This window comes from Xenopus laevis, chromosome 6S (genome assembly GCF_017654675.1).
Source record: "Xenopus laevis strain J_2021 chromosome 6S, Xenopus_laevis_v10.1, whole genome shotgun sequence".
In the NCBI taxonomy this organism is placed as follows: domain Eukaryota; kingdom Metazoa; phylum Chordata; class Amphibia; order Anura; family Pipidae; genus Xenopus; species Xenopus laevis.
This window is the reverse complement of record NC_054382.1, coordinates 44,745,358-44,762,373: the sequence shown is the minus strand read 5'-3', so window position 1 is coordinate 44,762,373 and position 17,016 is coordinate 44,745,358. Positions and strand designations below refer to the sequence as shown.

Here is a 17,016-nt window from a genome sequence, read left to right as displayed (position 1 = left end):
TGGCGACCGAACTGGAGCTAACAAGCCGTATACTCTGCAGATCCCTGTGACAATCTGCCAAACCATCAACCAGGAATCGCCTTTCTATGGGATTTTTAAAACCCATATCTGAGGGGGCTTCATGCAACAGTTTTTACTGAATGAATAACCCTCAGGCTTCTTTCCCCCAATCTTTACACTTATTGGATATGGACTTCTGCCAGCTGCCCCTGCTGTCCGTAAGAGAAAAAACAGGACAAAAAGAAAAAGACAAGGGGGTAAGGAGGCTGTGGGATTTTTATTTGATTGGGGAGGGACTTGTCTAGTAGGGGGCAGGGCAGATAACCCATAGTAATGCTGACATGGAGTGGCCAGGAAAATACAGGACTGACATATGCAGTGTTTACAGACAACCCAAAGATCACCTCCAAAGACCTGCAGGAACATCTTGCTGCAGATGGTGTATCTGTCATGAGCATGAAGAGTCGAAACAGACTGGAACATAGGCAGTACTTTTCTCTGCAATCACCCTTTATTGGTATTAAATCACATCATGTTTCGGGAAGAAATCCCTTTTTCAAGTGGTCATAACAAAAAGAGATTTGCATGGTGGAAGTAGAACACTGCATTCCAAGAAAAACACCTGCTACCTACTGTCAAATTTGGTAGAGGTTCCATCATGCTGTGGGGCTGTGTGGCTAGTTCAGGGAATGGGGCCCTTGTTAAAGTCGAGGGTCGGATGAATTCAACCCAATATCAATAAACTTCAGGATAATGTTCAAGCATCAATCACAAAGTTGAAGTTACGCAGGGGTTGGATATTTCAAAAAGACAATGACTCTAAACACACTTCGAAATCTACAAACGCATTTATGCACAGGGAGAAGTACAGTATTCTGGAATGGCCGTCACAGTCCCCTGACCTGAATATCATCGAAAATCAATGGGATGATTTGAAGCAGGACGTCAATGCTCGGCAGCCATCAAATTTAACTGGACTGGAGAGATTTTGTATGGACGAATGGTCAAAAATACCACCATCCAGAATCCAGACACTCATCAAAGGCTATAGGAGGCGTCTATAGGCTGTTACATTTGCAAAAGGATGCTCAACTAAGTATTGATGTAAAATCTCTGTTGGGGTGCCCAAATTTATGCACCTGTCTAATTTTGTTATGATGGATATTGCATATTTTCTGTTAATCCAATAAACTTTATGTCACTGCTGAAATACTACTGTTTCCATTTGTTTTAGGCATGTTATATATATATAGGGAATTTGCTACTTTGAAAGCTCAGCCAATGATAAACAAAACTCCAGAGAGTTAAGAGGAGTTCCCAAACTTTTTCATATGACTGTATGTGTGTGTGTGTAAATCTTTTCTCAGTAGACTCTGTTAACTTCATGTGCAAAGGTAGAATGCCTATTGAACTATCCAGTCAGCTCCATCCATTTCTGAGCTAGTGACCCAAGCTAATGATCAATGGCTTTGATGAGTGCTTCCTTATTAGAAATAAGTCACTTATTGTTAAACTCAAAAGTTTACTCAAAGGAAGTAAGAAAACGTGTCACACTTTTTGTTGTGCTGTTTCAAGAAGCTTTAGACGTCTATTTTTGTCTTTCGATTAGACTAATGGACGTATTAGAACAAAGTTTAACAAAACTAGATGTTTGGTTTTTTTACTGTTGATTTGACAGTGACGTTGTTTACTTTGCTTGGTTTAGAAAATGATGCAGAAACAGGCCCCTTAAGAAACATCACATTTATTTTAAAGTGCATCATGTGTTGCAGAGACAGAATTTTCTTCTACATTTTAGAAACATTTTCTTTATACAACTTGTATGGCATCTCGTTGGTTACAATACAAAATGCTAAATTAATTTTCTATACTTCTATTCTGAGTAACAGATGGAGAAGAGCTTCCATTGATTCTGACGAATGGTGTATCGTCCCGCAAATGTTCACTGCATTGCTATATAATCCCTTTTAAATGTAGCACCAGCAACAGTGCAGACATTACATTGCATTAAACATTGATTTATCTTCCAGAATTAACAAAAATATTGGTTTAAACAGAACCCTACAGATGAGGAAATTTGGCACTTTCCCAAATTTCCCAAGTTTTCAGAGACTTTGGTTCTGTCTGCTCCTTAGTCCTGTCTCACAATAATATAGTAAGATATTTGTGGTCTCATTTTAATGTATTAAGGCCAACTGGAGACATGAATATGTGTATAGTTCTAAAAAGGTTTACACAGTATAACCAAGGGCATATCTTTTGAATCATTTGTGCAGCCTGTGCAACCCTCTTGCTGTTACATGTTTTTTATTTTTATTCCTTAGAAATATAATGCATTAAGGGGCTGATGTATCAAAATTTTTGCAGAGATTTAAAAATCTTTTTGCATAAAAATACATTACAATAATATATTCACAAACTCAAATGTTTGGTATTTATCAAGCACAAAAAAACTTGAAACCTTCGGCATCTTAAAGCTTGCGAGTTCATGCAGACGTCAATAGGAGTCGCTATAGGCAAAATTAAAGGCATTTTTTTTTAAATTTGAGATTTTTACGTCTTTTTCAGCTTGTAAACTGACAATTTGATTTTTTTTTTGAGCTTCTAAACTCACAAATTCGAGGTATTGTGTTTTTTTCCACGGCTGTTTTGAATTGAGTTTTTTATATTCGGATTTATTAATAATTAAGCAAGCATTCAAGGTTTTTCAAATTGTGACTTTATTCAAAGTAGTAGAACCTCTAAAATCTCACATATTTTATAGATAAGCCCATTAATGTTCTACTAGTTTAGTGGACCTTGGAACTCTACCTATGTGTGCAAATGATATGTACTGTATGTCATATGAATGGAAAGGTGAAATCACTAGGGGATGGCATAATGATAGGCACCCACCAGTGGTTGTAATCACTTACCTTTTTCCCCCGGGCCGGAGCTCCTGTTAGCAGAGAACTGCATACAGACCGGGGTACTTTTCTGCGAACACCAAAGAGCAATCTTTGGTACTTCCTTCTTCTTATTGAGTGCACATGCATAGCATAATAAAGAGCTGAACTCTGCTGCACATGGGCCAGCAAGGGGAAGAAGATGCAAAAAGAGGATTGCTCACAGTACAAACATATAAAAACAAAGATGACTGGAATGACGTTGTAATATACCACAAATGTATTATCTGATGTGATCTGTTTGGGCTTCTCTAGAGTCAGCCCTGAGTAACTTTCTTTCTAGGTCCAGGAATGCTAGATTGTCCATGTTGCTGCTTTGTTCTTGAGAGATAAAGTCCAGTTGCATATCAGAAACATATTCGGCTTCTGATCTTCCGATTTCCTCCACATCAGTCTGTGACGGCCTGATTGATAAAACCAAACAAGCAAGCATAAGATTTTTAAAGGAATACCCAACAGGTCTTTCCCATTAAGCCATCATGTAAAATATCTACATATCGATCTTGTCCCTTAACCTGTATGTACCCTCAAGCCCAGTATTAAGTTGAGTGGCTGTCCCCATTGCTACAAAGCAGCTTATTTATATAAATTCTAGTACTGCAGCAGCATGGGGTGTTCTGCTGGCTGCAAAAAACTTAGTGGAGAAAACATCTCATGTACCTGGGATTACCACATGTTTTAGAAAGATTTTCTGGCCGCTGAGGGGCGGGGTGATAAAGATAAGGGGGCTAGCCATTATATGGTGCGGACAGATTGGTCACCAAGCCAGAAGAAATTTGGTGAGCTGGATAGGGTAAGGAGAAAAGATTGCCTACGGTCAGGCAGGGAATTGGGGGGGGAGGGCAGAACAATAGTAATTACAAATTTGCTTACAATTACATTGACACATCTTCACTGGCTAAACAATGTAAATGGAAGCAATGACCTTCATCCTGAGCATTACAGTATGGTACAAATCTATGATGGTTTATATGAAATGTGCAAATTGTATGTATTACAGTAAGTAGCTCATGATTAACCTGTAATATATAATTGTATAAACAGTGTTAAATCATGTGATTAATATTATAATATATAATATTTTTGCAAAAAATTGTTATTCCACATATTATCACACACATAAATATGTTTCTATGTATAGAAGATAAGTCTCACACCCCATCTAGTGAAGACAGCACAAACAAAACAAATATACAACCTCATTGTCTGCAAAACTGAAATCTAATAGGGAATCAGATTTTGATTGAAAGGAAAAGAAAACACTGCAAACCAGCATCTGAATTTTACCTGCTTTTATCATTTATCATCTTTTCGTGGGGCTCTGCATCATCACAGAAACCAAATCCAAAATGGATTCCTTTTCCCAAGATCAATGATAGATTGCATTGCATTGCAGTGTGGGAAATGTCTGAGTTACTGAGCACTTAATACTGTAAAAGTTATCATTATTCTTGACTTCTTTAGCACAAGGGCAGGTAATGATCTGATCAACTCCCCATTCAAGTCAAAGCCTGACTCTACCCATTAGCTTATATGGTATTGCATAAGAAGGGAGTTGGCGCTCTCTTATTATTACAGTTACCACTCGTCCAGTTATGAACCAGATAGTCTGTTTTATTCAAGGTCTGTTGTTTTCATAACTGCCTGTCTGGGTTTCAAAGTTCTGAAACCAGGAATCCCAACCTGACCTTTGATAAATGTCCCACTTTTAAGCAAAATGTAACTTATTTTCTAGGTACAGTACATTATTTTCAGAGAGGGCACGCTCACATAAAAGTGCCAAAAGTATTCTTTTCATTATTGTCAATTTTTAGTTGAAAGGCACTTATTGTCCTTGCTCAGTAAGTTAAAATGTTTGTATGAGCTCATAAACACATCAAACCTTTTCTCCAAGTCCAACAATATTAACCTGGTTCCCATTAATAATTTTGTACTATTATTCCAATATATGAACATACTAGGACAACCTTTTCTTTTAGAGCATCTGCTCTGCAAACCTTGTACAAAACAAATTGGCACAAGCATGAGGGTCTACAGGCAGGCCAGGACTGGCCATCTGTGAATTGGGGCAAATGCCCATTGGGCCACTGTCTGTGCAATGTAAATGGCCCCACTGGCCTCTCAGCACAGCCTGCTGTCCCTATACTGTAGATGTAATGAGGCTGCTGTTGTTGACAAACACCACTAGATGTTGCTTATTTCTCTAGTGACTGCAGTTGTTGAAAGTAACCACTAGGTGTCAGCACTTCTGGAACCTGTAAGTGCCAAATATTAAAAGTTTCCACTGAACGCCAATGATCTTTTTTTTTTCTTTGAAAGCCCTGACCACCAATGTTTTTTTTTAAATTTTAATGGGGACCCTGGCCACCAATGTTTTTATTTTTTTACTTGTGGGTCCAGCCACCAATTGTTTTTTACTTGTTGGGGGCTGGCCACCAATGTTTGTTTTAACATGGAGGGAGCGGGCCACCAATGGTTTTTTAACTGGGGGGGCTGGTCATCAAATTTTTTTTACTTTTTATTGGAGGCCCTGACCACCTTTCCCCCCCTAATTTTATTGGGGGGGGCCTGACCACCAATGTTTTCTTTTTAGCTTGTGTGGGTGGGGGAGTTTGGTCGCCAATGTCACACATGTAGAATGCTCGAGACCTGGGGTTTTAACGGAGAACAGATCTTTCCAAAATTTGGATCTTCATACTTTGTCTACTAGAAAATCATTTACAAAAAATTATCCTCCGCCTTACATGTTTCATACCCACTTGTACTTAGTCATAGGCATTATGCACTATGTACCTGTAACTAAGTACCGGTGGGTATGAAACGCGTAAGGCGGAGGATCAATAGGTCAGTATGCCTACTCTTTTAAATTTTGTATTGAATAAATATTGATTTTTTATACTGAACTTAATATTTTTGGAGCATAATTTTTTGTAACTGACATTTGGGCCCTTTTGGACTGGGGGCTGTATTCCAAAGAAAATTTTGGCCCTTGAGAATGGCCTTATATACGCAGCGATTGGGCATTATTAGCATTGTAATAGAAAATCATGTAAACATTAAATAACCCAATAGTCAGATTTTGCTCCCAATAAAGACTAATAATATCTTAGTTTAGCTCAAGTACAAGGTTCTGTTTTATAATAACAGAGTAAATGAAATCAATTTTAAACATTTTGATTGTTTGATTATCATGGGGTCTATGCGAGATGGCCTTTCCGTATTTTGGAGCTTTCTGGATAATGGGTTTCCAGATAACCAATCCCATGCCTGAAGTGGGCTACTTTGATTTTTTTTGATAGGGCTGCTTTTTTCTCCCAGTCCGGCCCTGTCTACAGGAACCATTTTTTAAAAAAAATATTTTAAGGTACCCTGATATCTGGAAGCTATCATTTTCAAGGTGCCTAAATCTGTTATTATGTTCCCTTCAGAATTCTTCAAATATAAAACTGTTAACAGTAAATCAATTAGCATTTCACAAAAATGTCAATATACAGCACTCACATTCTTCTTCTGCTGACTGGCACTGCAACTGCTGAGCATTTCTTCCTGAGTTCGGCTGGGGGATACTTGCCAGCACCTCCTGCTATAAAGCATATTTTTATGATTTTAATTGTTGACTTTGGAAAGGTTATTCTCTCATAAACATAGAAGCCTTCCCACAATATCTTCATGGCGAAGAAAGATCAAAAACATCAGGATCAAAACATCCTTGAAAAGACTTGATTGTACTGGCTCTTGTGTAGTACAGAGTTGCCAATAAAAACCATCACTTGCAGGTAGGGTTGCCACCTTTTCTGAAAAAAAATACCGGCCTTCCTATATATTTATCTTTTTTCCCTATTAATAACATTGGGATCAGCCATCGTTTTTACCGGCCCTACTTGCAGGAGCAAGTTCATTTTATCCCCCATGCAAGTTCATTGTAAAGGATTAATGTAAAAAAACAGGGCTCATTGACATCTATAAGTGCAATTACATGTGCACACTTTTTCCAGCAGTGCATTAAACCCCATTCATTAAAGGTACTTTGTACTTTGTATGTTGTGCTCGTCACCACTAAGTCCTTCCTGCCTGCTATTCCAAATCAGGTGCTGCTATCAGGGGTGGATTAACCACTAGGCTAACCTAGGCTATAGCCTAGGTGCCCATTAGTGATAGGGGCCCATGGGGTTTGTACTGGGCCCCTAGGGAGGACTGGGAGACAATTTACTGTAGGCAAGTATGCGTCATGCGGCATTGTCGCTCTTACTCCTCTGTGTGTGCAGCCAATCAATATCTCTGTGCCGGGCTGAATTGGCGTGCCGTTTGGCACACACCAGTGATGTCACTGACCCGCGGCTTCATAGAGTTGAGCGCGGCGCGATCTGGCACACGCGGTCCGATGCTGCACAGTGACAGACAGACACGCATTTTTCTTCATCGTAGTGACTTCTTCTGCCAATTCAATTTGCCTGCCTAAATTAGCTTAAACTGCTTAGCTAACTAAGGCTTCAGCCCTACCTGCACCTTCCTTCGATCCTGCCTAACTTGCCTAACTGTCTGTCTCAGTCCCAGGCCCAGCTAGCTAGAAAGCAGGGTGGGGGCACGGGGCCAGCCACTGGTAGCAGCCAGCACCCCCGATCCTGCAGCAGTTTTTTTTAAAATTAAAAACTTCAGGCTCAGCCAAGGGTCGGGCAGCAGCAGTGCACAGGGTGCACCACTCGGCCAGGCCCAGCAACAGCTGTAGAGCCAGCCTGTGCCTGAAACAGAAACAGTCTGTGAAATAATTTTTGCTGTCAGCCTGCATTGCAGACAGAGACATTTTGCAGCCTGCAGACATTGTAATAATTTTTGTAGCCTGCAGATAGTGAAATAATTTCTGCAGACAGTAAAATAATTTTTGTAGCCTACAGACAGTGAAATCATTTCTGCAGACAGTGAAATCATTTCTGCAGACAGTATAATATTTTTGAAGCCTGCAGACAGTGAAATAACTTCTGCAGACAGTAGAATAATTTTTGTAGCCTGCAGACAGTGAAATAATTTCTGCAGCCTGCAGACAGTGAAATAATTTCTGCAGACAGTAAAATATATATATTTTATATATATATTTAAATATATTTTATATTTAATATTTTTGTAGCCTGCAGACAGTGAAATAACTTCTGCAGACAGTAGAATAATTTTTGTAGCCTGCAGACAGTGAAATAATTTCTGCAGACAGTAAAATAATTTCTGCAGCCTGCAGACAGTGAAATAATTTCTGCAGCCTGCAGACAGTGAAATAATTTCTGCAGACAGTAGAATATTTTTGTAGCCTGCAGAAAGTAAAATAATTTCTGCAGACAGTAAAATCATTTTTGTAGCCTGCAGATCGTGAAATAATTTCTGCAGACAGTAAAATATATATATTTTAAGGAAAATAAAATAAGGGATACTAGTACTACTGACTGATGTGCAGGCTTGCACTGCACCTTACCAGGTCCAGAACACAACAAAGAAAAAATATTGAAGAAAATATAAAAGCAAACAACTAACTTATCACTGGTGCCTAATCCACCCCTTCATACCTGCCTCTGCCTAAAGTTGCTTTAGAGGCTGTAAAGGTCCACTCTATATTTAACTTTTAGACCAGTATAGCACCTTGTCTATTGTGTCAGTTTCCCCTGCTGCAGGTGCACCCTATTACTAATAATAATACGCTGTGTAAATATGCTAGCATCATGTGCCATTGCCTAAGCTTTAAACCACTAGCGTATTTATACAGGGCTGCTATGGCTTTTGACACAAGAAAATCCAGAAGCTGCTGCCACCTCCAGACCAGGCGGTAGCTCCTGGGTTACCTTTGCGCCAGTGTCAATAGGCACAGCCTGCTTGCTCCTAAGAATCAGGAACAGACATCACTTGCGGTTAAGCACTGGAAGTCCGTCAGATGGACTTCATCACAAAAAAATGGAGATAAAAACATGACACATTTATGAATAGCAATGAATTGACTATCCTTAAGTCCCTGCGATAAACAAATATCAATGGAAAAAGTGTTTAAAGGGCAGTATGCACCATTGTTCAACATGATCTCAACAAATAGGGCTTGTGCTGCACTTACTTTTGCCCTGTTTTTTTAATCATGCAACATCTATAGCTATATCTATATATATCTATAGGTGGGGTGCCAGGCCTGGACATGGGCCCGGGTGCACTAGTTACCTTACTGCCTGCATAATGGTTGTATACTGTTAATCACTCTAATGATCTATCTTGCAGGGACCAAATATGGAGTAGTTTCAGTTTTAATGGTTCTAGTAAAGATACGCCAAGTGAAAATGCTAAGACTGTTGATTACTTATACTATAGGTACTTCTTGGAAATTTGTCTTCTTTCTTTCTCTCTAAAGGTCTTGGTGATGCTCGTGGCTATATACACTCAAAAACAGGGCTTTGAGAGTGTCAGCAGCACATGTGAACCACATGTGCACATTTTTTTCCCTCTTTGAAATTCTTCCAACAAATGTGGGAAAGGGCAACAATAGACAAAATCCATTTGTACAAATACTTTGGAAGAGAAAGAAGGCAGTGATGTCCTACTTATACTTACTTCTCACATAATTCAGAAATTGTTGCAGAAATCCATTGGCATACACAAGGTCTGGTTTGTGGACTCTGCCAAGTTCAAGTAAGTGATGGTCCAAAGGTTTACTAGCAAGCTCTGTCAGTTCAGTGTCATTGTGTGATCTACCAATGGAAAGCACAAACAAAGCATATCCTTCACATTTGGCTTTTAGAGAGGCCTCACTCAGTGTCTGCTTGTCCCACTGGCTTGTCTCTCCAAACAATATAATAATGATGACTTTGTGTTTCCTCAGGTTAGGTGTCTTTGCCATAATGTTCTCAATTGTATATTGTAGCGATAAGCCAAGAGCAGGTTGCCCACTGACCTGTTGAACACTTTCCTTTATGTGTTTCTTGATCCTAATTTTGTTGTCATAGGATAACAAGTTAAAGTCAACATGATAACTTTCATTAAATGTCACAAGTGCTACCCTGTCGGAAGTTGATCCTTCAATTTCAAAATGATCAATCATATTGCTTAAAAATTCCCTTGCTGCTTCAAAATCGTCATTTTTCACATTGTATGAACTATCAAGAAGAAATGCAACATCCACAGATGACTTTTGTTGAATCAGTTTGTCACCACAAGACTTGTCTGGTCGACATCTGTCTGCAAAAAACACAAAACCCGTAACCACAGATGGAGCAAAATTTGCTTTGACATTACACATTTCCCGTACTGGAAAAGGTTTGTTAATTATAGTTAGCCATCTGAGCCCAATATACTGTATAGCAAAAGTTTATTCTGACTGATATATTTTTGTTTACTTACAAAATAGTAGATCAATCTGAACATTTTTGTTATTTACATTGAAATTGGTTTTACGACTATTTTTTATATATTCTTAATGTTATTTTAAACAGTATACTAACCTGCTCTGGGATCCAGTACCTTCTAGATACCTTCTAGTTTGCCAAAGGAGGGGGAAGATCACACAGGTTCCTTGTACAGATATTATACTTATAGGGCTAAATGTGCCAGAATATTTTATATTTAGAGTGTGACTGGTTTTACTAAGCCTAGGTCCTAAGTTATAGAGATCTGGGTAACAAGCAGTTTCTAATAATTGTTAAACTTGTGCAAGAAATGAATATGATGCAAGTGTGCAAGTTTCAAGGTGATATACTGCATACATTTTAAGCTAATCTGACATATATACCTATAATTAGCTTTAATAAAGACAAAATGTGACTGGCAGGCATTTTGTACCAAATACCATATTGGGCTTTGGGCAACCAGTGTATGATGTGTTCTCCCCACTGGCCCTGCTCTATATTATAGAAGGGGAGCAGCACATTCTATAAAAAGTTTAACTCAAGATGATTCTACAGGTATATCAAAATAACATGTTTCAGGCTGTACAGGCCCTGTGTCAAGAACAGTGTCTGATATCTTTCTAAAGTTGGCAAGTACTGATGTGCTTCAATTATACATTCAGCATTTTGCCGAATCATGTGCAGGAACTTGACTTCTTAAGCTCTAGATGGAACTTGTATTGTTAAGCTCTAGATGCCTGTATCAGAGCAGAAAGTAAGAAGGGTTTGCTTGTAAGATCAGTAAGCATCACTTCCCTTTGTATATACTGTATACTAGAGAGTCCTAATGAAGCCTTTCCTGGGCAGTGCAATTTCTAGCAAAGTTACAGCAAATCCTACTGGTTGGGAATGTGATGTTTCTTACCAAAACACAGAGTGCACAACTTGAAATTTTTTAATGGATCCACATTTGGTTTGATTTCAATCAATTCAAAAGCTCCTGTTGCGTCCATCTGTAAAGAAATAACAATAATAAAACATGGGTTTCTTTTAAAAATGATCTGTTGAAGCCAAATAATTGTATCCATTTTCACATGAGATCCTTTGAGTTTTTGAAATTATTTACAGAAATTGAGCCTGTAAGGGTCATAAAAGAAACACTCCAATGTGCATTTGGAGTGCAATTTTCAGAAGAGCTTAGGTTTATATATATATATATATATATATATATATATATATATATATATATATATATATATATATATATATATATATATATATGGTACAGTAGAAAGTTCTAGAAGTAAACTAATCCCAATCTTACTATAAAAAATCACATGTGATTCCACCACCACTATCTCTCCTATGTCTTTTGTTTCTGTATACAGTATGTAAGTCCACTTTCCTGTTTGCCATTTCAGAGGTGTGGGGTGGTAAGGACAAGAGAGCTATGTTACCGTTTGGATAATAAAAATTGTCACAGGTTGGGGCCATGGGCATCATGAGTTTAGGCCCTACACAGTATAGTTGTTCTCTTGTGATCTCCACCTGACAAAATAAAGAGGACTGAAACATATGACCCTACAACCATGCTTCTGGCCTGTAACCCTCTCCCACCTAAGAGGTAGTTGTTAGGTGCAACTAACAATTATCTCTAAACACCACCGCACCACTTAATATGAAGGGAGAATACACTTGTTATGTCATTCCTTGGAACGTTATAAACGTACTGTGATAAGGAGCCACCTTTTTGGATGACAATTGCAATTTGCTGTTTCAGTTAGCCAGTGACACCGCTTCAGAGTTTTTCTGTCACTTTTTAGCTGAATGTGCTCCTTATTATAAGAGATAGCCAATGATTAAGTGCCCTTTTGGTAACGAAACACGTAGGACGGATGGAGATGCAAGTATACATTTTTTAACTTTGGCTAATAAAGATATTTTTTAACTAAAAATATTTTGGTCCTGTGGAGCCCTTTGAGTGCCGGACAGCCCTGCTCTTTTTGACGTATCTCCTCATTGTAGGAACATTCTGGCTGACAGTAACATTTTTACTGCCTGGACTATTCCTAACACTGTATTGGAGAACTTGAATTTATATCATATTCCCTAGACAAGCAAAATCATTCCAACGACTACTTCAAACGTTATGACTTTGTTATTGAAATATTAAAATGAAAAGTTTTATGATGGTTCTCCTGCAAGATGATGTCTATGTTGATCATCTACTGATATTTTACTTGCTTGATGCCTTTCTGCCCCACAGCTCTTTCTGAGAGGGTTTCCTACAAGGGTAATATCATTGGACCTTTGCAAGTGTAGACAGATGTCATGTACAGGTTTAGCCGAGTAAATATCCAGAATTTAAATATATTGACATTGAAAATCTTTTTATGATAAAAGATCTTCTGGAGTCCTTCTTACAGCTCAGGGTATAGATTTTGAAGCCACCTATAAAAATGGCATTGGCATTATAAGGTTTCCATCTCATTGGCTAAAATTTTAATAAAAACAAGTTGCTAGGCTGCAATGGCTGAAAATGAATTTAAATGAAATAGAATGAGTGCAGCCCTACTAGCTGGACTCTCTTTAGATGTCCCTGGTTTCTTTACATGACTTTATAACCTTATATTATCAGATCAATTTTTTATTTAGGATGTGGGGAAAAAAAACTAAATGTTAATAGCCTAAGATTTAGAAGATTAAAATAGATCTGAATTCCCCAAAAGTAGCACTAGCGCTAGTAGTACAGAATGATGAAATATAGGGATGGAGACAGGGAATCCATTCAAAGACAACCTAGGGGATCTGTACAATAGTATAGAAGCTGGAAATGTAGAGGACAATTAAACAATGGTAAATATGGTAAAGTAGGTTGGAAAAAGAACATGGAATTTGCTAAAAACGTGTTACAACTATCTATTAAAATGGTTGAACTTAAGAAATGTCAGAAAATGTTGTAAAATTTTACAATGCAAACAATTTCTTACTTCAAAGGCACGCTTGATAAGAGGGGCTGAGTTGAATGCAATCACTACTGGAATGATACCGAGAGCACCGTATTCCATGACTGCCGTGTTGATGTTATCAGCATTTTCAGAACGTCCACTGCTGAGGAGCACTGTGATTCTTCTTACTGTAAAGCCTTGCAGGGATCTCTTAAAAATATTTCTTGCTACAAACTTCATGACACCACCAACATCAGGGCCTTGGGAGGACTTCTCCAGAGGAATACTTTCCACAGCTCTTATCAGCTTTTCCTTGATATGAAAGTCAGAGAATCGTATGAGGTGCTTGATATTTGAATCATAGGACACGACTGCCACACGAGCCCCTGCTGGACAGTTACTTGCTCTGATCGTAATGTTGCTCACAATATCTTTAGTCAGTGTCAGCATTCTTGTGTAGATGGCTGGGGTCACTGCACTCGACATATCTAGAGCCAAAACTAATTCTGTAGGATACACAGGGCATGGGGGTTTTCCTGGAGAAATTAAATGATAATGTTAATGTTTCGCCATTCATTTTCACAGGACTTCCTCTTGAAACCATAAATATTACAAGAAGGAAATCCTGAGAACATTGAGCTTAGAATTTTTTTTAGTCAGACTTTTAAAGGGGAAAATACAATTTTTTTGGAGAAAAAAAAGATTTTTTTCGGGATTGGTTAAAGTCCGATGCTGTTAAAAGTCTGATGAAAAAAGTACTCCAACTCAGACCTGCTGAGAACAAGTAAAAGTCAATGGCAGATGTTCCATTAAAAACTGGAATATTTTCTGACTTCTGATTCCGGGGGCAAAATCCGAATAAATCATAGGATTCTGATTTTTTTTTACCATTTTATCGTGACTTTTTTCACATATGAAAAAAATGTATTTATAAATAGGGGGGGGGGAGTCTGTGCAAAATTTGTCTGAATAGTTTTCCGAAAATAGTGAGAACTTTTCAGATTTTGATAAATAACTCCCTAATACTAATAAATCATAATAGGCAATTTGTTTCAGCACTTAGGAGAAAAACAATACATATAGCCATATAAATTTGCTGGAGACCATTAAAGACAAAAGGAAGTTGTTGGGATGCAGATTAGCCATGACGGAGAGTTTATAATTATTTAAAATCTCTTATTTTAATATAAATTTTGAAATAGTTGGGTGGTACACAAAGCGAAGCGACCCCACAGGGTATCCAACTAACCCCCCAATGTGCCAAACAGCCAAAGAGCATACAAAGGCAAATAATCTATTGTTCTGATTATTGGGGAAGACAGCACCAAACAACAGGAAATAAAGAGGAGATGCAGCTCACTTCCACATTTTCTAATACACCATAAACTGGCATATAAATTGGAAGATTTGATTGTTAAACCTGCCCAATCCCAAAATTGACCAATACATACCATACATGGAAATCAGTCAGGAATACAGGCCACCTTACACAAACATGTACAGTATTCTTAATATAAACTACCGTACCTGCTTGGGTTACTACAATAATAATACAGATATGGGACCTGTTATCCAGAATGCTCGGGATCTGAATGCTGACTGACCGTGACCAAACAATTGTTATTTCCATCTCAGGACTGTCGGATGCTAATTGAGTTGTAGAAAAGATAAGGAATCGTTTACAAAGATCTTAGAAGCAAGTGCTAAAGAACTACAGGGCTCAAAATTGGTATCTTAGTCCCTGGCATATGTCCAGATATTTTAGGGGCATATCAATCAAAGCGTAAAAAGGGTTTCTTGAATTTTTTTTACTTTGAAAACATACAGAAGAGCTGTGTTCAGTTGACTTCACAAACAAAAAACATTTTGTTGATAACGTACTATGTAGAAAATTATCTTATTATAGTATATTCATTTATGTCTGATAACACTAAGGGGCAGATTTATCAAGGGTCGAAGTGAATTCGAAGGAATTTTCTAAGTAAAAAAATTCGAAATTCTAAGTAATTTTTTGGATACTTCGACCATCAAAAAGGATACTACGACTTCGAATTTACTTCGAAATCGATTCAAAGTAAAATAGTTTGAATATTCGATAATCGAAATACTGTCTCTTTAAAAAAACTTCAACTTCAATACTTCGCCAAATTAAACCTGCCCAAGTGCTATGTTAGCCTATGGGGACCTTCTACAGCATTTTTCTACGTTTTTTTTTCGATTCGAAAGATTTAATCGTTCGATCGAACGATTTTACTTCAACCGCAGAATGCCCAATTTCGATGAAAAAATTTCGAATTCGATATTCGAATTCGAAGTATTCAAATTCGATGGTCGAATTTCGATAAATCTGCCCCTTAGACAAAACAATAAATGTATATAAAAACAAATATTTTAAATCAAGTCACTTTTCAGCCAGCTACCAATTGGACAGGACCTCCCTAGAGCCCCACCCATGCATGGACTGATGAGCTGCCAACTCAGTCTGGAGGGGCTGAGCCAGCAGCTTGTATATCTTAACTTATACTGTATCTTATCCCCTAACAATTATGTCCAACTTGGAAGTCACCCATTAAAAGTGATAATTCACAAGTATGGCTACATAGAGCATTATAAATATACACAGGAATAATACAAATCTTGTCTTGCATGTTGCTGCCGGAAGTGAAACCAATTGATTCAGTTGGATCTGTGGCAAGCTCTATTTTTATTCTTTGATGTCCCAAAATACACAACATTCTAGATTTTAGCATGCATTTATTGATTTGTGTAATTCAGTCCAGCAGTGGTACAACTTACCTTGGCAACATGCTAAAAGAGGGATAAAAAAAAAAAAAAACAGGCATTAACTTTCAAGGTTTATCAAAATGTTAACTGTTAAAATGCTATTTATATGTAGGATTTGTCTTTTGTTTGAAGAATCTTAATGCTTGCACTGCGTTTTTTCCTACCATTTGCAGAATAGATGCTGTAATGGGTTTTTTTTCATGACACTTTTGAGAAACACTAGTAGAAGAAAACATACTCACTGCATTTATCACGCACAAATTCAATTAGTTCACAAGCCTATATAACAAATAAACAAAAAAAAATCTTAAGTAACAAATCAGGAGAGAGGTTACATTTGCAACACTCTAACGTGATACCGAAAAATGACCCACTGACAGAGATACAGGTACAGGACCTGTTATCCACAATGCTCAGGACTTGGGGTTTTCCGAATAACGTATCTTTACGTATTTTGGATCCTCATAGCTTAAGTCTACTAGAAAATCATGTAAACATGAAATAAACCCAATTGGCTGGTTTTGCTTCCAATAAGGATTAATTATATCTTAGTTGGGATCAAGTACAAGGTACTGTTTTATTATTACAGAGAAAAAGGGAATTAACTTTTTATAATGCGGATTATTTGGATATGGAGTCTATGGGAAATGACCTTTCCGTAATTCAGAACTTTCTGGATAATGGGTTTCCGGATAACGGATCCAATACCTGTATACTATTAGAAATAGTCATCAGGGACTTCCAGCATTTGCACTTGTAGGCACTTGCCATAAAAGGCAGCCCGTGGTCATGGGAGCCCACATGCGTGAACCTTTATGAGGAACAAGGAGTGTCTGTGGTACAATATGCATTGGACACCCTGTACTTTGATCCCTTGTAGTTCTGAGCGCTGTGTCCTGCTTCTTGTGCCAGATGATACATATGTAACAAGCACAGTGTGTAGAGTGCAGATAGGTGCAAGTACTAAGTGAATGATGCTAAGTCTAAAGGGTGCAA

General features: G+C 37.8%; 1 protein-coding gene across 1 annotated transcript in view; it reads right to left on the bottom strand.

Moving 5' to 3' along the window:
• Positions 1 to 1,728: 1,728 nt before the first annotated feature.
• col6a6.S (collagen, type VI, alpha 6 S homeolog) overlaps positions 1,729 to 17,016 on the bottom strand; it is an 83,457-nt gene continuing 68,169 nt past the window's right edge. Inside the window, exons 32-38 of the mRNA XM_041567543.1 lie at positions 16,263 to 16,299; positions 16,033 to 16,044; positions 13,279 to 13,772; positions 11,214 to 11,301; positions 9,519 to 10,142; positions 6,447 to 6,528; positions 1,729 to 3,349 (exon numbers count right to left, since the gene is read on the bottom strand). Coding sequence (XP_041423477.1) covers positions 3,169 to 3,349; positions 6,447 to 6,528; positions 9,519 to 10,142; positions 11,214 to 11,301; positions 13,279 to 13,772; positions 16,033 to 16,044; positions 16,263 to 16,299 — 1,518 coding nt within the window. The 3' untranslated portion in view covers positions 1,729 to 3,168. The remainder of the gene's footprint in view (positions 3,350 to 6,446; positions 6,529 to 9,518; positions 10,143 to 11,213; positions 11,302 to 13,278; positions 13,773 to 16,032; positions 16,045 to 16,262; positions 16,300 to 17,016) is intronic.